Raw genomic sequence first — 25,684 nt, 5'->3', positions numbered from 1 at the left:
TGGTGGCTGTCCATTCACCTCTCTCCCTGGAGCCTCAACCCATTTTCTCTTTGCATGACTCCAGCCCATTCTGAGCCACTCTCCCTCCACCAGAGCCCAGCGTGAATGGCTACAAATGATATTTAGTGCACTGGCCCTTTAAAAGGTTGCCTGGGTTGCCAGAACCGGCTTGGCTCAGTGGATAGAGCGCCGGCCTGCAGACTCAAGGGTCCTGGGTTTGATTCCGGTCAAGGGCATGTACCTTGGTTGCGGGCACATCCCCAGTGGGGAGTGTGCAGGAGGCAGCTGATTGATGTTTCTCTCTCATTGATGTTTCTGGCTCTCTATCCCTCTCCCTTCCTCTCTGTAAAAAATCAATAAAATATATTTGAAAAAAAAAAGGTTGCCTGGGTTTCAAGCAGACTCCCCTCTCTCTCCCTGGAAGACAGAATCCTTGCTGATTTTCACAGCCAGATTTTATGTAGTCTCCTCTTCCAGTTCTGGAGCTCTATGCTGAGGAGCTCTGCATAGGGTTGAGACTGCACACTTTTAAGGGGTCACCTTTGCTGATAAGATATCCCTTCTGATTCTCAACAGCTATATGGGGATGCAGGGCCAGCTCTTATCATATCTCTGCCCTTCCTACCAGTCTCAAAGTGGCTTCTTCTGTAAATCCTTGGTTATAAGTCTTCTGTTCAGCTGATCTTCAGTTAGATATTCAGGTTGATTGTTCTATAATTTAGTGTAGTTCCAATTCAGTCCTGTGAGGAGGTGAGTGTAATTTCCACCTGATCCACTGCCATCTTGATCCCTTACCTATGTTAATTTTTATTAATTCTTTATTTCCTGTTTTTCAGACTGTATAACCTCTATCAGTCTATCTTTAAGTTCACTGATTCTCTCTGACAATTCTAATCTACCAATGAGCTTCTTAATATATTTTTCACTTTGGTTATTGTGTTTTTAAACTCCAGAATTTCCACTTGGTTTTTAAAAATAATTTCTAACCTGGCCAATGTTTCTTATTGGTTAGAGCATTGGCCTGTGAAACAAAGGATCATGGGTTTGACTCCTGGTCAAGGACACGTACTTGGGTTGTGGGTTTGCTCCTTGGCCCTGGTCAGGGTGCATGTAATATGCAACCAATCGATGTGTTTCTCTCACATTGATGTTTTTCTCTCTCTTCCCCTCCCTCCCTTCCACTCTCTCTCTCTCTCTCAATGAAAAAAAAATACTCTAGTGGGGATTAACAATAAAATAAAAATAATTTCAATTTTTCTATTATATTTTCTACTTATTGAGATTTTTTTCATACTTTCCATTATTTCCTTAATCATTGTTTCCTTTAGTTTTTTTAAATTTATCTTTATTGTTGAAAGTTTTACATATATCCCCCTTTTTTACCCCATTGACCCATTCCACCCCACTCCTGCCCACCCCAGTCTTCACTGCACTAATGTCTATGTCCATGTGTTATGCATATATGCATATAAGTTCTTTGTTTTTTGAACATGTTTATAATGGCTACTTTGATGTCTTTGCAAAATCTGACACCTGGTACCTCTCACAAGTCATTTACAACTTAAAAAGACAGAGTGTTACAAAACAATTTTATGTATCACTGAAATGACTAAACTGTTAAAAATCTGTAAGCTTAATCTACAGTGTCTATGTGAGGACACCCTCTGACCAGAGGTAAATACATACCTGAGAGAATAGATAGAGTAGTAGATTTTCCTGCCCCATTATGTCCTAGAAGAACAGTGATCTGTCCCTCATATACATTCAAAGACAAGTCTTTTACAGCTAGTTTGGTAGTGTTGTGCACTCGGAATTCCTGTGAAGGAAAAACCCCAAAATACTAATTGTATCTACATATATCACTTTGGAAGAACACGCACTTATATATATGAATTATCTATAGAAGAAACAATACCACATAAGCTCATGAGGCAGAAAAATCAAAATGTAAGAAGTAAAAACTGTGAAAAGGGAAAAAATGTGATAGCATAACAAAAGTTTTAGAATTTCACAATAAATCTATAAATACCCCTTGAGCAATCTCATCCATTCTTGTTTTGTTTCAATAATCATCTTGAAGTTGATAAGGCTATATTCTTTTTCAGTCAATGCCTTTGTCCTAATTTGAAAATATAGATAGGACAATTGAAAATATCGATAGGACATCTAAAACCTAGATGTTCTATAGGCATCTCAAAATTGAAAATATAGATAGGACATCTAAAACTTAGATGTTCTATCAGCATCTCAAATTTCTTATGTGTAGACTTGTAGCATTTCTGCTTAAGATGCAAAAATATGGAAAGAGCATCATTCCCACTCTAGCAAATAAGTACCTAGTAAGATACAAAATACTTGAACCCCTCAGAGAGGTGAGTTTATCAGGCAACTAGCTTTAAATTTAAGGAAACGTAGATGCCTTCAAGGAGACATGGTATATAAATATTTGCTTACCTAGAGCAGAAATAGTCACTATAAAAACTAGTGAGAAAATAGTGGTTAAATTTTTAATTATAATTGAGTGAAGACAGCTTAAGAAACAATATTTAATGGGAGAGCTGGTATTCAAGCACATTTCATTCAGACTTAAAGTATATATTCCTTCCATCACATGCCACTGATGGTGAATAAAGACAAACCATCTTGTGTAACAAAAAGAAGATGCTGTTCCTTTTTAACCCCAATGGCAGTGGGTGTTTTCTATCTCGGTGTCCTCATTCTGCCTTGTCCCTAGGCTTGAACGCCACTGTCGTGTAACTGCTTATTTGAAATCTCTACTTGGACGAATGTTTAAGTGTCTCTGTAGCTCTTAATTCCCCAAAGCTTCACTTGAAAACAAACTTACCAAACAAATTTCAAATTCTCCCCCCCGGTGTCTCTAGTATCCACAAATTGCTCCACTAAACACCAATTTGCTCAAGCCACAACTGACAGCCACTATAATTCCTCCTTTTCCCTCAATCATACATTCAACTGAAGAGCAAGTTTTCTTCAGTTCTAACTCCAAAATATATTCTGAATCTGCATAATTTGTTCTCCACTACCACAAGCCTATCCCCGCGGCCTTCACTTACCTATGCTTCTATAAAAGCCTCCAATCTGTTTTCTTCCTTCCATTCATACTCCTCACAGCTGCCAGTGTGGTCTTTTCAAAACATAAATCAGATCATGTCCCTCTACTTCATAAATTCCTATAGTTATAATTATTGCCCAATGTTTAAAAAATAGAATCCAAATATTACCAAGTGTCTTATAATTTTCCAAGTGTAGGTCTTTTACGTCCTTTGTTAAATTACTGCTAGGTTGTTTTTTAAGCAACTGCAAATGCGATTGTTTTCTTAGTTTGCCTTTCTGATAGTTCATTATTGGTGTATAAAATGGAACTGATTTTGGATATTTATATTATATCTCCCAACTTTCATTGCATTCATTTGTCAGTTCTAGTAGTATTTTGGTGGAGTCTTTAGGGTTCCCTTTATACAATATCATGTCATCTGCAAACAATCACAGTTTTAATTCTTCCTTTCTCAATGGATGCCTGTTTTTTTTTCTCCTTCTTGTCTGATAGCTGTGGCTAGGACTTCCAGAACCATGTTGAATAATACTGCTGAAAGCAGACATCCCTGTCCTGTTCCTGACTCAAGGGAAATGTTTTTAGTTTTGCCCATTGAGAATGATGTTGACTGTGGGGTTTGTCACATATGGCCTTTATCATGCTGAGATATGCTCACTCTATTCCCACTTCATTAAAAAATTTTATTATAAAAGGGTGCTGGATATTATAAAATGCTTTTTTTGCATCTATTAATATGATTGTGTGATTTTATCCTATCATTTTGTTTATTATGCAGTATATCACAGTTATTGATTTGTAGATATTGTGCCAATAATGCATCCCTGGAATAAATCCCACTTGATGACAATGTATGGCCTTTTAAATGTATTGCTGGATTTGGTTTGCTAATATTTTGTTGACGATTTCAGCATCTATGCTTGCGAGAGAGATTGGCCTATAATTTTTTTTCTTTATAGTGTCTTTAACTGGTTTTGGAATTAGAGCAGTGGTTCTCAACCTTCCTAATGCCACAACCCTTTATACAGTTCCTCATGTTGTGGTGACCCTCAACCATAAAATTATTTTCATTGCTACTTCATAACTATAATTTTGCTACTGCTATGAATAATGTTATAATGTAAATATATGATATGCAGGATGTATTTTCATTGTTACAAATTGAACATAAAGCATAGTGATTAATCACAAAAACAATATGTAATTATATATGTGTTTTCCGATGGTCTTAGGCGACCCCTGTGAAAGGGTCGTTCAACCCCCAAAGGGGTCGCGACCCACAGGTTGAGAACCACTGAATTAGAGTAATGCTGCCCTCATAAAAACAGCTTGGGAGCCTTCTCTCCTCTTGAATTCTTTTGGAATAGTTTGAGAAGGATCGGTGTTAGTTACTCTTTGAATGTTTGGTAAAATTCAACTGTGAAGCCATCCAGCCCAGAACTTTTGTTTACTGGAGGTTTTTTAAATTACAGCTTCAATGTAACCAGTTGTAATCTGTCTATTCAGATTCTCTGATTCTTCCTGATTCAGGTTTGGAAGATTGTATGTTTCTAGAATTTATTTATTCTGGATTGTCCAATGTTTTAGCATAGCATTGTTCATAATATTTTCTTAAAATCTTTAGTATCTCTTTTATGTCAGTTGTTATATCTTTCTTTATTTCTGATTTTGTTTGAGTCCTCTCTCTTTTTCCTTGGAGTGTGATTAATGGTTTGTTGATCTTGTTTATCTTTTCAAAGGAAGAGCTCTAGGTTCCACTGATCTTTTGTATTATGTTTTTAGACTCTATTTTGTTTACCCCTGCTCTGATCTTTACTATTTCCTTCCTTCTACTCACTTTGGACTTTGTTTCTTGTTCTTTTTTCAGTTTCTTTAAGTGTAAAGTTATATTGTTCATTTGAGAGATTTCTTGTTTCTTGAGGTAGACTTGTAATACTATGACTTTCCCTCTTAGGACTGCTTTTGTTGTGTCCCATAGATTTTGGTTGTTGTGTTCCCATCTTCATTTGTTGCAAGGTATCTTATTTCTTCCTTGATCTTATTGTTAACCCAGTCATTGTTTAGTAACATGCTATTTAGCCTCCATGTCTTTGTGGATTTTTCAGTTTTTTTCTCGTGATTGATTTCTTGTTTCATACTATTATGGTCAGAGAATATGCCTGATGTGATTTCAATCTTCCTAAATTTATTGAAACTTGTTTTGTGTACTAACATTTGGTTTATCCTAAAAATATCTTCCATGTGCTCTTTAAAAGGATGTATATTCTGCTGCTTTGGGGTGAAATGCTCTGAAGATATCAATTAAATCAATCTGATATAATTTGTCATTTAAGGTCACTGTTTTCTTATTGACTTTCTTTCTGGAAGTTCTATCCATTTATGTCAATGGGTCTTAAAATACCCTACTATGACTGTATCACTGTAAATCTCCCCCTTTATGTTCATCAAAATTTGCTTTTTATGTACCTGGGTTGTGAGCACAACCCCAGTAGGAGATGTGCAGGAGGCAGCTGATCGATGTTTCTAACTCTCTATCTCTCTCCTTTCCTCTCTGTAAAAAAATCAATAAAATATATATTTAAAAAATTTGCTTTTTACATTCTGGTGTATAAATGTGTACAGAAGTTATGTTCTCTTGTTGGATTGCTCCCTTTATCATTATGTAGTATCCTTCTTTGTTTCTTACTATAGCCTTTTAAAATCTATTTTGTCAGATGTAAGTATTGCTACCCCAGTTTTTCTCATTTCCATTTGCATGAAATATCTTCTTCCATCCCTTTACTTTTGTCTGTATGTATCTTTAGTTCTGAGGTGGGTCATGAAGACAGCATGTATATGGGTCCTGTTTCTTATCTATTTAGCCACCCTATGTCTTTTGATTTGAGCATTTAAGTTATTTACATTTAAGGTGAACCTTGATAGGTATATATTTATTGCCATTTTATTTTCTAAATTATATTTCTCTGTTTTGTTTCTTCTTCTACTACTACTACTACTACTATTAGTTAGTAAAGCAGGCCCTTGAACATTCCTCATAATACAAGTTTGGTGGTAACAAACTCCTTTAGCTTTTTCTTATCTGGGAAGCTTTTTTGTTTTGTTTTGTTAATCCTTATCTGAGAACTCTTTTTTTTTTTTCATTAATTTTTAGAGTGAGTGAAAGGGAGGGAGAGAGAAACATCAATGTGAGAAAGACACATCAATTGGTTGCCTCCTGCATGCACCCCAACAAGGGCTGGGGATCAAACCTGCAACCCAGGTATGTGCCCCCAACTGGGAATCAAACCTGCAAGCCTTTGGTGCATGGGGCTGACACTCTATCCACTGAGCACACTGGCCAGAGCATGGGAAGCTTTTTATTTCTCCTTCAATATTAAATGATTGCCATGGTGGGTAAAGTAGTCTTGGTTGTAGGTCCTTGCTTTTCATCACTTTGAATATTTTATGCCAATCCCTTCTGCCTGCAAAGTTTCTGTTGAGATTTCAGCTGACAGTGTTATGGGAGTTCCCATGTAGGTAACTAACTGTTTTCTCTTGCTGCTTTTAAGAATCTCTCTTTGTCTTTAACCTTTGGCATATTATGATGTGTCTTGGTTTGAGCCTCTTTGGGTTCATCTTGTATGGGACTCTCTGTGCCTCCTGGACTTGTGTGTCTTTTTCCATCACCAGGTTAGGAAAGTTTTTGGTTATTATTTCTTTAATCAATTTCTTGATCTCTTACTGTCTTCTCCAGATATCACTATAATGCAGATGTTGTTAAGCTTCATATTGTCCCAAAGGTCCCTTAAACTATCCTCATTCTTATTATTTTTTCTTTTTTCTGCTCTGATAAAAGATTTTATTTCCTATCTTGTCTTCCAAATCACTGAGTAGATTATCTGCTTCATTGAACCTACTCTTTAGTCCTTAAAGAGTATTCTTGGTGTCATATATTGTATTCTTCATTTCTCTCTGGTCCTTTTTTATGTTTTCTATGTCCTTGTTCATGTTGTTGTAGTTCTCATTAAGTTCCTTGAGCATCCTTGTGACCATTATTTTGGACTCTATATCTGATAAGCTGCTTGCCTCCATTTCACTTAGCTCTTTTTCTGGAGATTTTTCCTGTTCTTTCACTTTGGGTCCCCTTTAGCTGCCTCTGTGTGTGTGTGCCTATGTATTAGGTAGATCTGCTATGACTCCCAGTCTGTGGGGTGGCCTTATGTAGTAGGTGTCATGTGGGACCTAGTCACACATTATCCTTGATCTCCTGAGCTGGGTGCACTAGGAATGTCCTTTGTGTGTGTTATGTGGGCCCTCCTTTTGTAATTGAGTCTTGCTTGTTATTGGCCCCTTTGTGCATGGGATTGACACTCAGGCTGGCTGCCTATGAGGCTCAACCATGACTATAGCATGCGAGCTGTTGTGCAGGTGCTGACCACACAAAGAGGAATTCAGCAGGTTTAGTGCCTGCTGAGATCTCCCTTTGAATATGCTTCTTGTGAAGTTGTTGGATCCTGCTCCAGTGTTGTCTGAAGCTAGCTACTGGGTGTGTTGGTTCTGAGCCTCGTTGGAGGGACTGCAGGGCAGGTTAATGTCAGGCATGTGTGTGACTGGCCCTCAGCAACTTGTTGGAGCTACAAGCAATTCATAGTTTGTGGTGGCCTCTGCTGGGCCTGGGTGCATGTAGAAAGGACCAAGCTGCGCACCAAGGTATTTTTCCAGCATTGGGCCAGAGGCCGGTCAGCAAATGTTCCAAGGGTTCCCAAGATCTGTTTCCACCTGCCTTTGCCTGCTGGCTACTTGTTAGGTCCAGTCACTGAAAAAGCTTCTGGTGGGGTCAGAAGGATCTCCTGTGAGGGGAAGGGGCTGGTCAGGCTTCAGGAAAGGTAATGGGTGTGGTTCCTGCCCCAGGGTCACATGAGTGTGTCTGTACAAATTTTTCCCTGAACTCAGCTGGGTGGAGTCACTAGAAGTCGGGTGAGTGGGGCCTCTGAAGCCCAGAGATTGGGTTAGCCAGAACCCAGGAAGGTGGTTCAGTCAGATCTTCCATGAGGGGAAAGTGTGAGTCAAATTCACAAGAACGTGTAGAGAATGGCTCCCGCTCCAAAGCCAGACAACTCAGGCACTGACACCCCCTGAGTCTGTCCAGACCTCTAACACCCTGGCCAATGCAGCTCACTCTTCAGTAGGGCCTGAATTCTGCAGGGTGGGATGAGAGGGTGTCCAGAAGGTGAGGCAATTGCTTTTCCCAAGGCTGAGGCCTCACAGAGGAGAGTGCTCCACCCAAGAAGGTTGGCATCTGCTGTATGGGGGCTGTCACCTCAGCTCCCTCCCCAGAGCCACAAACCCCAGACTCTCCTCAGGCAATTCTAGTCCACTCCACCCTCCCTCTGCTGGAGCCCAGGATGAATAGCTGTGAACAAAATTTTGTGTGTTGGCCATTTAAGAGGGTGCCTGTGTGTCTTCCAATGGTGGACAGAAACACTCTGCTTTTCACAACTGAATATTATGTGGACGCTTCTTCCTGGTTCTGGTGCTCTGGGCTGGGGAGTCGGGCTTATCGCTTAGGATCCACCTTCTCAGTGGGAACATTCCTTCAGCTGAAATAACCCTCCAGAACCTCAGCTGCCACTCATGGGAGTGGGACCAGGCCTTTTCACATCTCCACCCTTCCTATCAGTCTCGATATGGCTTCTTCCCTGGTCAAAAGTCTTCTCTTCAGCTAGTCTTCACTTGGTTATTCAGGATGATTATTCTTTAACTAGAGGCCTGATGCACAAAATTCATGCAAGAGTAGGCCTTCCTTCCCTCAGCTGCCAGCACCAGCTTCCCTCTGGCACCCAGGACCCGGGCTTCCCTCGCAGCCCCGGCTTCGTCCGGAAGGTTGTCCCGAAGGACGTCCAGAAGGATATCCAATCTAATTAGCATATTACACTTTTATTATTATAGATTTAGTTGTAATTCCAGTTTGATCCTGGGAAGTAAGTATAGCTTCAACCTACTCCACCATGATCTTGAAACCCTCTCATAATGGCCATTTCTGGACACAGCATTACTTGGTGTCCCATGCTTCATCTCTACCAAGCCCAACAGCATACCAGGAACTGTTTTTGAAAGGTATAGTTCTCAGCTTCAATTGCAGATCAGCATTGTTATTCTCCCACTGAAGCTTGCCATGAAATCAGCATATCCTCTTCCAGCATGACACCTCTAATACCAGGGTCTTCTGGGTTGTGATGTCCAAGCAGCAGGGCTGGTTTTACTACAGCCTGGACCTGCTACAGCACCCATTCCTGCTCTGGACTCCACTCAGAAGTGGCAGCTTTTCACATCATTTTTGTATAGGGAAAGGCAGTATCCCTGTGTACACACTATGCCTCCAAAACCTGAAGTGGCCTACTAGGCATTATTCTTCCTTTTTCATGGTGAGAGATGTAAACTACACTAAGTCCTCCTTTACTCTGGAAAGGATAACTGGCAGGTCCCAGACAACTGAACTCCTAAAATATTACTGATGTAGTGAGCCCCCTGAATCTTTATAGGCTTTATCTGTCCCCTCCTTAGAGTACATGTGTCTTACCAAGGCTTCCAACATACTTCCCATTTCTTGTTTATCTGGTCCAACTATCATATAGTGGGCCAGAGTGACACTCTGCAAGATGAATGGAAAGTCCAGGTCTGTTCGTATTGTATTAGAACAGAGGGCCAAGGAATTTATAGCCCTGGACAAATACTTGAATACTGTTGTTGCTCATTTCAAACGAATACAAAAGTCTATGATCCTCATTTCTGATGGTGATGGAAAAAAAGAAATTGCCATATCAATGGCCCAATATCATGTTCTTGGGCTATGTCTATCTCCTACCATAGATGAAAAGTCCCACATCTGGCACAACAGCTGTAACTAGGTGCTATTTGCTTGAGTTTCTGGTATTTGTCATCCCCTAGGATCCATCTGGATAGATTTTTGCAAAAACTAAAATGGTAAATTAAATAGAGGGAGATATATTGGGGTAGTGTCACTCATACCACTCTAATCTCTGCCACTCCCCCCAGAATGTGATATTGCTTTTGATTTTCAAAGGATTCCACTTGATTTTCCCCAGTATGACAGCTCTTCCTGAGGCCAAGGGGTCAATACATGAGTTAATATAACTACCAAGTATGTCATTTCTAATTACATTTGACTACTGTGAAAATGCCCACTAAGTGGGTCTATAGTCCCAGTGTACCCACTATATGCCAGACAAGGGCCAGAATTCCATTAATTACCCAGCCTGCATATACCCCAGCTCTAATAAGAGGTCCATGATGATATGGTTACTCAAATGGCTGATGTCCCTTTGCAAAAGGTGTGTAGTCATTATCAAGTACATTTGCAATGATGTTGCTGAGTGTTTCACTTAGCAATCCAGCTCTTCCTTCAGTCAACGGGTGTCATCAGCTCTGAACATGGAAACTGTGAAAGAGACCACTAATTTGCACTGGGCACCTGTCCTCAACTCTTGATGATCTACTTTTCTTGCTTCTAGTTGTATGGCTTGAGCAATACCCTCATTGGCTATCCATCTATCTTGCCTCAAGAAAACTGTGATTTTTTAACAATCATTTGTGGATCAGGTGTCCCAGACTGGCACTCCATACTTGCCACTTATTAAATACAATTGTTCTTCCCCATGCCACCACCTGGCTTTGATTATTGTTTTTAAATATATATTTTACTGATTTTTTACAGAGAGGAAGGGAGAGGGATAGAGAGCTAGAAACATTGATGAGAGAGAAACATTGATCAGCTGCCTCCTGCACACTCCCCACTGGGGACGTGCCTGCTACCAAAGTACATGCCCCTGACCGGAATCGAACCTGGGACCCTTCAGTTTGCAGGCCGACGCTCTATCCACTGAGCCAAACAGGCTAGGGCATGGCTTTGATTATTTTGGAGTCATATTATCTCCACTGCTATCAGTGAGTCCAGTTCTGTTAAAGTAGCTCCTACTTCCAGCAGTTATCAGTGATGCTGTGTTCCTCTCACTAGACTTGTTGCTTTAATGAATGTCCTCCAGGCTTACCAGCGAAGCACAGGCACGTAGTACATTAGATGGGCGGGACTGGTGCAGGGTCTCTCTGAGGCTGCAATCACGATGACAACCAGGGCTCCAGTCATCTGAAGGTCTGACTGAGACCTGGGCATTTACTACCCAGCAGGCATTCTTAAGTTGGCACTGGTTGTCTTGGGAAGCCTCGGTTCTTATCCATATGAGCTGCTCCACATGGCAGCTTGCATGACATGGTGGCTGTCTTTAGAGCATGATATTCAAGACCAAAGAAAAAGCTACAATGACTTCCACGTCCTGGGTGTCCCATACTTCATTTCTACAATATTCTATAGTCACAGAGTCAGCCATATTCAGTGCAGGAGGGGACTGTCCAAGGATGTGAATGCAAGGCAGTGAGGATCCCTGGAAGCCGGCATGAAGGCTGCCAACAATTATCCACCAGGTGTCTCCACTGATTCGTATTCTTCTCAAACACGCCTTCATCTGCTTCCGGTTCCACAAAAGTTTTAATCCTTTAATAGGATCAGCTCAAAATCCAGGGTCTTGTCACTTAAATCAAGTCCAGGTGTGAATAAGACTTCTGTGGTCTAGTTTCTAGAGAACACCTCCTAAAGTACAATTACTCCATATCTGAAAACCTGTCAACCAAAGAGACATGAAGTCTATCATCCCCCATCCTTCCCCACAAATCCAACATAAAATGGTGGTACACACAAAGGCTAACCACTGCATACATTCCCACCGAAATAAGTGGAAAACATTGAAATCCACTAATCAGAATGTTGGCAGTTCCCTGATTAGGAATCAAAACAAGAGAATCTTCCTACAAGGCTCTTGGCTCTTCCGCCTGTGGTCAGCTCTGCCTTCTGAATCATGCTTCCATGAAAGGCAGTTGATGTCTACAGCTGAGTTTTATTTTTGGCCTGCTTTCTATTTGTAGATTTTGGTAATCCAAAGTCCTCTTTTTATTTTTTACTATCTCTGTCCTTTTAGGTATAAGCTGCTGGTATTTCTTCTGGTACAGTTTTATTTAAAACATTGCACTCACTGTAGTGACAAAATCCAGGCCCACAAATAAATTTGAAACAATTCTTCTCTTCCTGTGGCTTCTGCTGAGGCTCCCACAATGCTGTTTGATTGAAAAGCTCTATGAGGCACTGCCTTAGATCCTTCTGCTATCTTAAAAACAAAAGGTTTTACTCACCATTTTGTCTTCAACATTATATAATGTTTTTCTGACAATGACCTGGATTTTCTCTTTGATTGGAAGCCACTCTTTAATTTCAACATCACTTGCCATCTAGAGAGGCTGGGAATTATCAAAACCAATACCTGTCTCCTTTATGTTCAACAGTCCTTTCTTCTGCTTCTCTTTCCTCTCACATAAACTACATTTTACTTAAGGCAACAAAAATGCAGGCAGTTCCTTCATTAATATGCCTGAAAATAACTTTAGCTCAAACAGTTCATAAGGTACATTTCCTCTCTATTCCCACGTTATTGCAGGTGATATATATATATATATATATACCTAATAAGCTAACTGTCCTTCCTACTTTCCAACTGGTTGCTATAACATGCACTGACCACAAGGGAGCAGACACTCAATGCAGGAGCTGCCATGATGCGCACAGAGAAACAACACCACGGACCTAGCGCCACAAAACAACACTTGGCTTCCCCCAAGTGGGACACAGGCCCCACCACCACCCCGGAGCAACAGCCCACCAAATCGCAGCCCATGCTGCCATGGCATGAAATGCGGCCCACAGCCCAGCCCAGCCCGCAAACGGTGGCTGTGGGTGCCGGATAATGACGTCACATTTTTGTTGACATTCTGAAGCTGAAATTGTCGACAGAATATGTCTGAAGACCAACTATTGGCACAACATACCTCTGAGGCTGAAAGAAAGCGGTGTCATCGACAGAATATGTCTGAAGACCAACTATTGGCACAACATACCTCTGAGGCTGAAAGAAAGCGGTGTCATCGACAGAATATGTCTGAAGAACAGTTATCAACAAGTACTACCAATACTGGTAGGAACTGCCTTCATAGCGAAAATGAGGTAAATGAGGATGCAATTATCAAACACAGTTGTGGCGGGATGACTGTTACATGTCAATTTTGCCTATCCCTAAATTTCTCCAATGAAAAACCATCCGATGGAAAATTTACTTAATGTTGTAGCAAAGGCAACATTTCTCCAAATTATATAAATTTTCCATACTACCCAGCATATTTAAAACAATTAATGATAAATGAAGGTTCTGACAGTAAAAATTTCATGGCAAATATTCATTTGATAAATAGTTCTTTTGCTTTTGCTTCAATGGGTGCAAATATTGCATCGCCATCAGGATATGGGCCATACTGTTTTAGGATACACGGACAAGTTTATCACCGTACTGGAACTTTTCATCCTTCGGATGGTGTTTCTCAGAAGTTTGCTCAACTCTATATTTTAGATACAGCTGTAGCAATGAGTAAAATTTAGCAATGCCAGAAAACCAAGCTTGCTCAGAAAGACTCATGATCAATATCAGCAACCTCATGAATGAAATAAATAAATTAACAAAATCATACAAGATGCTACATGAGATAGAAAAGGAAGCCCAATCTGAAGCAGCAGTGAAAGGTATTGCTCCCTCAAAAGTAACAATGGCAATTAAATACGATTGTAACAGTGACCTGGGTAGATATAATTTTCCCCGGGGTAACCGAGGTTGCTGTCATATTCAGAAACGAAGATGGAGAACCTCCTATTGAAAGGGACTTGCTCATTCATTGTAAACCAGATCCCAATAATCTAAATGCCAGTAAAATGAAACAAATCAGTATCCTGTTTCCTACATTAGACGCAATGATGTATCATATTCTTTTCTTTTTAAAAAAATATATTTTATTGATTTTTTACAGAGAGGAAGGGAGAGGGAGAGGGAGTTAGAAACATTGATGAGAGAGAAACATCGATCAGCTGCCTCCTGCACACTCCCCACTGGGGATGTGCCCGCAACCAAGGTACATGCCCTTGACTGGAATCGAACCTGGGACCCTTGAGTCCGCAGGCCAACGCTCTATCCACTGAGCCAAACCAGTCAGGGTGATGTATCCTATTCTTTTTCCACATGGTGAAAAGGCTGGGAAACAGATATTGCCTTAAGACTCAGAGACAACAGTGTAATTGACAATAATACTAGATGAAATGTTAAGGACGCAAGTCACACAAATGCAATATTATGGATTTCATCTCTCCATCTGGGACACGTTCAATCCTATTTTAAATGCAGGACACTCAGCAGTATATTGTCGATTCATATTCAAAAATGGAAGCCAATCAGATAAATTTCATTAAAGCAACCAATCTAAGTTGAGAGTTGAAAAATATAGTGGTTTGATGGATTATCTCACATCTAGATCTGAAAATGACAATGTTCTGATTGGTAAAATGATAATACTTCCATCATCTTTTGATGGTAGTCCCCGAAATATGCAGCAGCGATATCAGGATGCTATGGCAATTGTAACTAAGTATGGCAAGCCCTATTTATTTGTAACTATGACGTGCAACCCCAAATGGGCAGATATTATAAATAATTTAAAACACTGGCAAAAAAAAATGAAAACAGATCTGACTTGGTAGCCAGGGTTTTTAATATTAAGCTGAATGCTCTTTTAAATGATATATGTAAATTCAATTTATTTGGCAAGTAGGTGCAATCATCATGCTACTGAGAAATCTTAATAGTAAATGCAGTCTTGTAATAATACCAGATTTATTATCACAAGACTGTGACCTAACATAATTAAGGCTGAAGTATTAACAGGATCTGCAAAGGAGAGGTTGTTCTGATTCCAAGAACTGATTTGTCCCCATCTGACACTGGCCTCCCATTTAAATTAATTCGAAGACAGTTTCCCATGATGCCAGCATTCATGGTGACTATTAATAAATCACAAGGACAAACTCTAGACAGAGTAGGAATATTCCTACCTAAACCCATTTTCGCACATGGTCAATTATATGTTGCTTTCTCTCGAGTTCTAAGAGCATGTGACGTTAAAGTTAAAGTTGTAAATACTTCATCACTAGGGAAATTAGTCAAGCACTCTGAAAGTGTTTTTACTCTTAATGTAGTATACAGGGAGATATTAGAATAAGTTTAATCAATTTATCAGTCATTGTTTGTATCAATGTTGTTTTTATACCATGTTTTTATTGTTTTCATATCATTTTGTTGTTTTTATTTCATGTTTTTGTAGTTTTCATACCAGATCTTTGTTGTTGTTGTTATATCATGTTGTTATTGTTTATTTATTAATCAATTTACATATTATTTTCATGTACATTTTACTAATTTTCTTTCACCTCTGACATTTCTATTATAGAGAAAAGGCGAATAGCAATATTAAAATATTTCTTCTAATTAATTTCCTTTCAATGAGTAAGAATTTGTGCACCGGGCCACTAGTTGTTATATAATAGGAATATTCTTTCCTCCAGTTTAAACAGCAGTTCCTCACTTCCACTTAAGCCAGCAGTTCTCAACCTGGGGGTCGCAACCCCTTTGGCGGTCGAACGACCCTTTCACAGGGGTTGCCTAAGACCAACCTGCATATCAGATATTTACATTACAATTCATAACAGTAGCAACATTACACTTATGAAGTAGCAACGAAAATAATTTTATGGTTGGGTCACAACATGAGGAACTATATTTAAAGGGCCAGAAGGTTGAGAACCACTGATTAAGCCTTCAGTGGCAGCCACCTCCAAGACCATTTGGCTTTTGTTAACAATCTATTCTAGGCCCTTTAAGCTCCACCAGCACTCTCTTCAAGGTTCTTCCAGCTTTCCTCACTTTCCAATCCCAAAACTACTCCCACATTATTAGTTACTTGTTATGGCAGCATCCTACTTCCAGGTGCCAAATCTATTTAAAGTGTATTGATGAGTAATAAATGACCCAAAACAAAGTGGCTTGAAGCAACAATAAATATGTATTTTTCTCATAGTTTCTGGCCTCAGAAATGCTGAACTGGGCAGCATGATTTTGTATTTAAAATGTTAGCAAGTCATCTAAAAGCTTAATCAAGATGGGAGGGTCCACTTTAAAGTACTTACTCAGAAGGCTGACAGTCGGTACAAGTTGCTGGGAGAAGGAGTCATTGCATCCCATGTGAGACTCCCTTCAGTCATTTAGGTGACTGCTTGAGTATCCTCCTAAGTTAGAATCTGACTTCCCCTTCTGTGACTTAGCCCTGGAGGTAGTCTGTCACTTGGGCAGTTTTTGATTAGTTCTACAGGCCAGCCCTACTCAATGGCATGAAAATCAAGAGATGTGGGTCACTGAAGGTCCTCTTAGAGGCTGTCTACCACCCTTTGTGACATCACCCAAGTTATATTTCTAGTTGCCAGAAGGAGGTGTGGATTGTCTTGTGGGGCAGAGGCTACTGTATCATCTTCAAGGAAGAGAGAAAGAAATACTTGCCCCTAAATGGGGGGAGTGAGCCATTTTGGCAGCCTGAGGGTTCAGGGGAAATTGGAACTCAAGATTTTTGCATCTTACATTTCCTATCCTATGTATCCATGTTATATTCCTTCCCAAGAAAGATCGCCCCCCCCCCCACCCCCCAATCCTAGGATGGCAGACCTGCTTAATTAGGAATTTAACCTTCTCTAGAGCCCTGCTGTTCTTATGTTTCAGAATAGGGCAATGTTCTCAGCTCTTATGCTCTTTGGTTGCTGGAGAGGAAAATATCGTCATATGCTTCCTGGTAATCTCACCGGATTTCAGCTAGCCGCTAATGGGTAATCACGTACCGCCTTTCATTTTCCATCTCCAGTGTATCAGTTCACCCAACAATATCCATCCACTTCCATAATCCCTATAATTACTTTCCCCACATTTTTTTTCAAACACTTGAAACATGACACCAAAGGAAAATTTCTTTTCCCTTGAATACCACCCCAATTCACGACGTGTGGACATTGTACTGCTTCCTTATACAGTGGGGCCTTGACTTACGAGTTTAATTCGTTCCGAGACCGAGCTCGTTAAGGAGCTCGTTAACTCAAATTACTCTATCAACTCAATGCAAAAAATCAGCCCAGAGACAGCTGGTATCTCAAAAAACTCGTTAGTCGGGACACTCGTAAGTCAAGGCCCCACTGTACTTTAGTCTACCTCTCATCTTGTCATCTGCTTTCTCAGTTCACTCAGGTACAGACAATCACCAATCAGGTTTTCTGGAAAGTACACCTTAATATAGGAGTTAGCATCCAGGAAGTGTATGTAAGATAGAAATTGGTGTGTAGGAATGCTCTTGAGATCAGCACCTGTGCGCGAACAGAGAAGAGTTGGCTTGTAGTATAGTCGCAACAAAGACAACCCCACAAGAAAATGGGCCTCATTTTGTGTGAGGTGACTGTTCAGCTGAGGTCATTGTTGGGAGGGTGGCCAGCATCCACAGTAGCCATATTTTCAGAGAAAGAAGATTTAATACCTGTCCTTCTCAAATTCTTCCAAACAACTAAAAGACAGGCAACACTTCCCAACACATTTTATGAGGCCATCATAACCTTAAGACCAAACTGGCAAATGTAGCAATAACAAAAGAAAACTATAGACTAATATCTCTCATAAATACAGATGTAAAAATGCTAAACAAAATACTAGCAAATTGAATTCAATAATACTTTAAAAAGATAATACATCATGATTAAGAAGGGTTCAGTTGAAGGAGGCAAGGATAGTTCAACATACACAAATTAATCAATGTAATACACCACATTAACAAAATAAAGGATAAAATCATATGATCATATCAATAGATGTAGAAAAAGCATTTGACAAGATACAACATCCATTCATTATTAAAACATTCAATAAAATGAGTATAGAAAGCAAGTACCTCAACATAATAAAGGACATATATGACAAACCCTCAGCTAATATACTTCATAGTGAAACGTTGAAAGCTTTTTTCTCTAAGATCAGGAACAAGACAAGTCTGTCCACTTTAACCACTCTTATTCAACATAGTACTGGAGGTCCTAGCCAGAGCAATCAGAAAGATATACTCAAGCAAGAGAAAGATATAAAAGGCATCCAAATTGGGAATAAAGAAGTAAAAGTGTCACTTTTTGCAGATGACATGATTCTGTATATAGAAAGCCTAAAGACTCCACCAAAAAACTATTAGAAACAATAAACAAATGCAGTAATGTTGTAGAATACAAAATAAATATACAAAAACACATTGCATTCCTATATACTAACAATGAAATCTCAGAAAAAGAAATAGAAAAAATTTATTTTATAATTGAAACAAAAAGAATAAAATACTTAGGAATAAACTTAAACAAAGGATGTGAAAGATGTATACATTGAAAACGACATGACATTATTAAAAGCAATTGAAAAAGATACAGATAAATGAATAGATATTCCATGTTCATGGATTGGAAGAATCAAGATAGTTAAAATGTCCATACTACTCAAAACAATATACAGATTTAATGCAATCCCCATCAAAACTGCAATGGCATTTTAAAAAAGAAACAGAACAAACAATTACCAGATTTGTATGAACCACAAAAAATACCCAAATAGCCAAAGCAATCCTGAGGAGCAAAAAATGAGTTTTGTATTTGGCTTACACAACCAAAAGAGAGACCTGCATATAGCACACTGGAGTATAAACACCTCCAAAATTAACCTGAATTTGCATGGAAGGATCTGTGATTACCAAAGCTGTAGGGTTAGGAACTCAAATCAAGGTAGGCAGACCTTCAAGAGGCAATGTATTGCCAGTAAGTACACAGGATACCTGAATGCTACATGCCTGCAACTGATCCAGATAGATTGAGAGATATAAGAATCCCTTCCCTGACAGAGGAGAGTACAGATAGACAAGTGCAAAACATTGTGAACAGAAACTAATGTTCTAGACCAGTGATTTTCACCCTTTTCATTTCATGGCATGCACAAACTAATTACTAAAATTTCTGTGGCACACCAAAAAATATATTTCTTGCTGATCTGATAAAAATTGGTATAATTTTGATTCATTCACACTGGATGGCTATTTTTGTGTTGGCTGTTGTCATTTTTATTTGACAATCTAAGAAAAAAGAGATTAGTGCCCCTAAATAATCACATTTTAAAACACTGTGGCACACCAGTTGAAAATCGCTGTTCTAGACTCTACATTTTAAAATGAGTATATTCATAGAAGACCACAGTTATAGTTTATAGAAAGCCTGATACTATTCTGGAGGAAGGAGAAAATTTTATTATATCTTGTATAAATTTCATTTGTATCTTTCTCAAAGGAAGTAGGCAGAATGCCCTCTTTTATTATCATGTGATCTGTTTCTTGGTATTTCCAATAACAAACATTGACAGTGAATTGTAAACTAAGTATCAGTTTCCTCAAGAAGAGAGATGTGTGAAACAATACCTTGCACAAATGTTGGAGCTGGATACCCGCCACCAAATCAGTAGGTTCAGCCTCAAAATACTTGGTTTCAATTGTCTTGTAAAATTGCCTTGATTCATTTGTTTTCTTTGGTTTTTCCCCAAACCAGTAAGAGGGCTAAGAAGAGAATAAAATGTAATCATTGCAAAAACCACTGAAGAAAACAGTAGAAAGTCATTTAGCCTGCTACCCTTGATGTTGAGATGGGCAGAACATTGCTTGGGGTTAAGTTTTAGAACTAATTGGCTATAATTTGAACCCCCAAGGCATAAAAAGAGATGACTCTATTAATCATATCTGTCTGAGAGAAACAAAAGGAAATCACTGCAAAATGAGGTCACAGTAGAACATATCCTATCACTCTGCCATGTCTCCTCTTAGCAACACATAAGCCAGTAATAATAAGGGGAAAAAGAAGGGAGACATGCTGCCCTTTTTGCTGTGAAGAAGTGCGGCTAACCAAACGTGGTGAGTGCCAAGCAAGATATGGAACATAACTAAACTTCTCCGTGTTAGTATCCGAAGACGCCACCCTATGTTAACTTTGTTATGCTGGGGTTCAATCCCTTATGAAACACTAGCCTGCAAAAGTGATGGATTATTAAGTTTTGGATGGCAGGCCATGAACTACAGATTACATATATAGTAGAGACTTTATAGTGTATTAGGGAAAGGTTAGTGAATTCATATGCCTGAAGTAATTAGAATGATTCTTTCACCTGACCTATTGATTCAATTATAGACAGGGCAAAATTAACTACTGCTGCCTTTTATATAAATTACAGATCATGTCCATAGGACTGTGTCCTCTCTCAATAACAGAAGCAGTACAACTCACCAGCAAAAAGAAGTTCCATGGCTTGGGCACACCATACTCTCCGGGAAAGACGGCTTCTATGTACCAAGCCACAAGGCCGTACAAGACAGCATCAAGTAAAAATGTTCCCAGTATATAGGCAAAGACAAAGTTCTCCACCGTGTTTGGTGAGAAGATGTTACTCCATTTAATTCCAATTTCTAAGAGATAACAGGAGACATTAAATTTAGGTGGCAACTGAGACAAAGTTATTCATGTGTATCATAATGAAAGAGTGAAAAAAGTTAATGTTCTCTAGAGATTACTATTATATTCAGCTACTTTCTTATGCTGTTAGAATTTAGGACATCTGAGCAAGTAATCATGTAATATGCCTCCTACTATGACAAAGACAATCAGTAATAAATTAAACAAAAATAAAATATACTAAAAAGTCAGGAAAAGGAGTTTTACGAAAAATAAGCAGAGCTATAGGTTTAGACCAAGCATGTCAAACTCACGGCCTGCGAGCTGCATGTGGCCCGCAACGAATATTTTTGCAGCCCAGCCAATATAACGGTATGTAAGAAACGTTTTAACAAAATTTCGTAACTTAATTTTTACAATATCCTGTTATACATAATTATTAATAATGAACTACAATGTTCGCTAATGACTGATGACTACCATCGTGTTGCATTCATTTTCCTTACGCGCCTTATGCGCAGGCGCACCATTTCTCTCCACTAATCCCAGCAGCGAATATTTTAGCAGCTGATTGCCACGTCATTAGTCTTGGACTGACTTGTTAGGTGGGCACAACAGGAAATATTTCACTTTCAGAGAACAAGAAAATTAGGTTTATTTGTGTTACACTTATTAATTTGTGCAGGCATTCAGTGTCTGCTAAGTTAATGTTCAAGAAAAAATATTAATTTTTATTAAAATGTTCTATTATTTTATGTTAATGATGACTCATTTATTTTAGCCCTTTGTATTCAGCATGTCTCTATCAAAATAAACCCACGTTTCTATGAAAATTGAAGCTTTTGTTTTTTTGCGGCCCATGTAAAGTTAAACCTTGTTTATTAGGCCCATGTTAGCCTTTGAGGTTGACATGCTTGGTTTAGACAGCGGCTCCTCTCCCCACCCCGTCCTCATTCTAAATGTTCACTGACATATGTAATTTTGGAAAAATGCAGTCACTGCACAGTAGAGATGAATGAGAACTAAAGAACAGACTAGAGGGGTTTTGCATAGGTTTTCATTGATGGAAAAAGGAAGAAGGAAGTTACTAAAAGGCAGAACCATGTCACTTCATCCCTACCCCTAAACAGAAGGTGGCAACTCCAAAAGGAGTAGGGAAAGACCCTAACAGACCTGAGGCCTGGCCAGTGTTGCTCAGTGGTTGAGCATCGACCTATAAAACAGGAGGTCACAGTTTGATTCCCAGTCAGGGCACATGCCCAGGTTGGGGCTGGATCTGCAGTAGGCAATGCAGGAGGCAACCGGTCAATGATATTCTGACATAACTGATGTTTCTATCCTTCTCTCCCTGTCCCTTCCTCTCTCTGCAATCAATAAAGACTTAAAATTTTTAAAAGACCTGAGTAAATTTATGGAGGGAATGTGCAAACTCATGCACTATAGGTAATGGTATAAAGTAGTGTGAATTTTTTTTAGGACAGTTTAGCAATATCAGTAACATTAAAACTGTGAATACCCTATGAGAACGTGGCAAAATTTACAAGGTTACCACTCACTGTTTATTTCTGCCCTGACAAGGTATTTGGTTCCCAGTGCCATTACGACATTTGAGCTGAGGGAAAAAGCCAGCTTCTCGATGAGTGTCATCTGTGCGTAACTTGAAGAGATCCTGGGAGCTGGAAAGTAGCTGATTAAATAAATGAAGCCTCCAATAGCTATAGCAAAGTGTGCTGCCAATCAGAGAGAAATAATACGGTCAAGTCAAACAACCTGAAAATCTGAAACACAAATACCTTGGTTTTATTCCGAGTGCCCTAAAAGTTGAAGCACATTGAGAATAGACATTGGTCTGCTCGGCTCACCACTGCTTCCTCAGCACATTAGAAAACGCTTGACACCTATTAAGTGCTTAAAAGTAGTTTTTGAATGAATAAAAGATGAAAATTAAAACATTTAAAAAACTACTTTTTCTTGAATTTATCATTAGATATGCAATAACTATGACTATTGCAACTTTTAATGGAAATTTACATATTTATTATCACTCAACATAAAATATTGTAAATACTATCATTGGCATAATTAGAAAATACCTAGGTCAGCGGTCGTCAAACTTTTGGACCTCACGACCACTAAATTCATAATTTTAAATCTCGCAGGCCACTAATATGATTTTTTTAAAAAAGATAAAATACATTTGTAAAATAATGATCAGAGAACTTCCATTTTATTAATATGAAATGTACCTATTTGATGTAACAACATTATAAATACTTATTTAATTATAACAAAATCTTCAAAGGTTGTTTAATTGTAACAAATTTATTAAAATATTAATTTTTACGAAATAATTGAAGCTTAAGTATTACACATTTTTAGAGTGTGATATTTCCTCCTGTTTGCTTGAAATAAATTTATGGATTTTTGGCTCCAATGACGTTACTGCAAGATGGAGAGCCGAATTTATTTCAAGCCGAGACCGGTACCGAGTTTTAATTGCTGAGACAGATGAAAATGTTTTTTTCGCAGAAATATATTGTTGAAAATTGAATCAAAATGTTCATTGCTTTTTCACTCAGCAATGGGTATTCACTTTTAATGGAGATCCAAAAATGGGGTCTTGATAAGAATGACTGGAATTTACTTTGGGAAGATATTTTGACTTCTTCGCGCAAGGCGAACAGTCGGGTTAGGATCTTGCCCCTTGGACAGCCGTCTCCCCACAGCGTGCAGAAGGTGGAGTATACTGGGAACCCACTTCTTCGCAAAGCGCCTCAAATATTCGAGAATTAGAGCTTTGTGTCGAATTTCACTTATAATTTTAATAACATCTGATAATACCTCGTGTAGTTCTGGGGACATTTTTTTCGCCGCAAATTGCTCATGATGTATAATGCAGTGTGTAGACAAAATGTCCAGGTGGCCAACATTTTTCACCTTTGCAACAATTCCTGAAAGATGTCAGTCATGTTTGCGGCACCATCTGTACATTCTTCCCATTCAATTCCGAGTTCCAGGAAATAACTATTAACCTGCTTCAAAAATCTCAGAGCTAGTTGTTCCACCGGCAAGCTGAGCCAACAAAGTAGTTCTTCCTGCAGCTCTCCGCACAAAACAAAGGAGAAGCGCCTTGTTACTTTCACCATTGATTCGTCAAGTTGAATTGAATAAAATGGTGAATTTTCCACCATTTTTATAACTTGATTTTCAATATCTTCAGCCATGTCTTCAATTCTGCATTTGACAGTGTTAACAGACATAGGAATTGCTTTCAGTGTCTGGACAGCCTGCCTTCCCAAAACCTCTTCCCAGGCTTGTAAGGCTGAATTAATTCTTCTCCAATTGTATACGGCTTTTTATTTTTCGAGGTCTGAAGTGCTATCAGATAAGAAGCCTTTAATGAGGATTTATCTCCAACAGTCATTTTTGTTAGAGCAATTACTTGCTTTTGCATATTTTCATGCACTCTTTGAAAATATTCAAGTGGTTTTTTAAAAATGCAAATAAGGTCCAAATTTTTCTGTGGATCACCAAAATTTTCTCATGGACCACCAGTGGTCCCCAGACCACAAGTTGGCGACTGCTGACCTAGATTGTGTTTCCAGATACTGATATTCAGTCTATGTCAGGGTACTGAGGGCAAATAAGGCTGCCTACATAAACAGATATTTGGTAATACGCAGTTACAATCGGCCCGAGTTTACACGTTTCCCGCACTCCACCGCAAATCTATATGAACCGAGTTAAAGACGTCTTGTTAAGAAATCAGATAACCTCATCTAGAATTAAATTGCAGCATCCAAATAGAAATTGGATATTATGAAGTAAAACACTATTAGGAGTGATTCTTCCTTCCCTTCTTATTTTAAATTCTTTCCTGAGGATATGATACTTGGGAAAACAGCAGCCAGGAGCATTTGGTCATAGGACCCCAGCAGCCACAGGGCAGGAAAAGAAAAAAAAACAACAACAAGCCTTAAGCGGCACAGCCTGTCCCACCCACAGCATGCCACCACGCCCTGCATTTGGAGCTTAACAGAGGAACAAAAGTAGAGGCCAAAGTCACAGGTTTGAACAGTCTCAAGGAGCCCGCAGTGACTGGACTGGGGCAGGGGCCGCCCACTCCACTAACCTGGGAACCAGACTGATCATTTCCCCACAGGGGGGAACTGATAACAACTCCAGGTTTACGGCCAGCCCCACTGATCTCCACACAGGATCGCTGTCTAGCCAAGGAAAGAGTGATCATTTGGGCAACTTGGGGAGGAGTAGCTCTGGGACAGGGAAACACACCCACCACATTTCCTAAAAACTAAACAGCACCTCCCGCCTAAGGCCCCTTCAGAAACAGGCTTCTGAGTGATTAAGATTGACAGATGGCTAGCAGGCAGAGGTGGAGCCTGGGGAGCCAGGGGAAGTGTGCTAACAAACCTGCTTCAGGGGGCAGATTGGCCCTCCTTCAGGCAGCCAAGGCCTGTGGAGACACAAACAGTGAATAGGTGGATCACTTGGAGCTTCAAGCAGGAGCTGAAAGCCAAAAGAGGGCAGTCCCTGACAGTGTCAGCACCTACCTCCAGAACAGGAAGCTCAGAATTGGCAGACAGAGAAGAGTGGGGTCTAAGTGCGCTCCCAGGAAGCACTACACTCGGCTGAAACAAATGCCAATTCACTGTCTTTCTTTCTTTTTTACTTTTTTCTTCTCTTTTCCTCACTTTTTCCCTCTATTTTCTTTTTTATTTTTCTCTTCCCTTTCTTTTTTTTGCCTTTTTAAATTTATCTTCTATATCTATCTGTGTTATTGATTTCTTATTATTCTAGTCTCTGTTGTTTCATTCATATATCTAACTTTCCTCTTTCCTTTTGCTGCTCAATTTTCTTTTTTTGACTACTCAGTTTTTTTTCTCTCTTTTTCTCCTGCTTTTTCATCCTTTTTCTTTTTCTTATTATAAGTCTATCTGCTTTTTCCTCTATTTTTCTTTATAAATTATTTTCTTGTTTTTTCATTTCGTTTCTCCCTCTCTTATTCTAAGCCATTTTCCTGCCCCTATGCCTCTAATTCTTTATTTTTACTTTCTTTATTTCAGCTC

At 39.2% G+C, this 25,684-nt stretch overlaps 1 protein-coding gene across 1 annotated transcript in view; it reads right to left on the bottom strand.

The window, feature by feature from the left end:
- Positions 1-25,684, bottom strand: part of LOC102423522 (ATP-binding cassette sub-family A member 3-like) — a 254,535-nt gene that overhangs the window by 141,816 nt on the left and 87,035 nt on the right. The window contains exons 10-13 of the mRNA XM_023764831.1: positions 22,154-22,327; positions 20,433-20,611; positions 19,577-19,711; positions 1,687-1,816 (exon numbers count right to left, since the gene is read on the bottom strand). Of these exons, the coding sequence (XP_023620599.1) occupies positions 1,687-1,816; positions 19,577-19,711; positions 20,433-20,611; positions 22,154-22,327 (618 nt within the window). The remainder of the gene's footprint in view (positions 1-1,686; positions 1,817-19,576; positions 19,712-20,432; positions 20,612-22,153; positions 22,328-25,684) is intronic.

This window comes from Myotis lucifugus, unplaced genomic scaffold, assembly GCF_000147115.1.
Source record: "Myotis lucifugus unplaced genomic scaffold, Myoluc2.0 scaffold_352, whole genome shotgun sequence".
NCBI lineage: Eukaryota > Metazoa > Chordata > Mammalia > Chiroptera > Vespertilionidae > Myotis > Myotis lucifugus.
The sequence above is the reverse complement of the archived record's forward strand: the minus strand, read 5'-3'. Positions and strand labels throughout refer to the sequence as shown.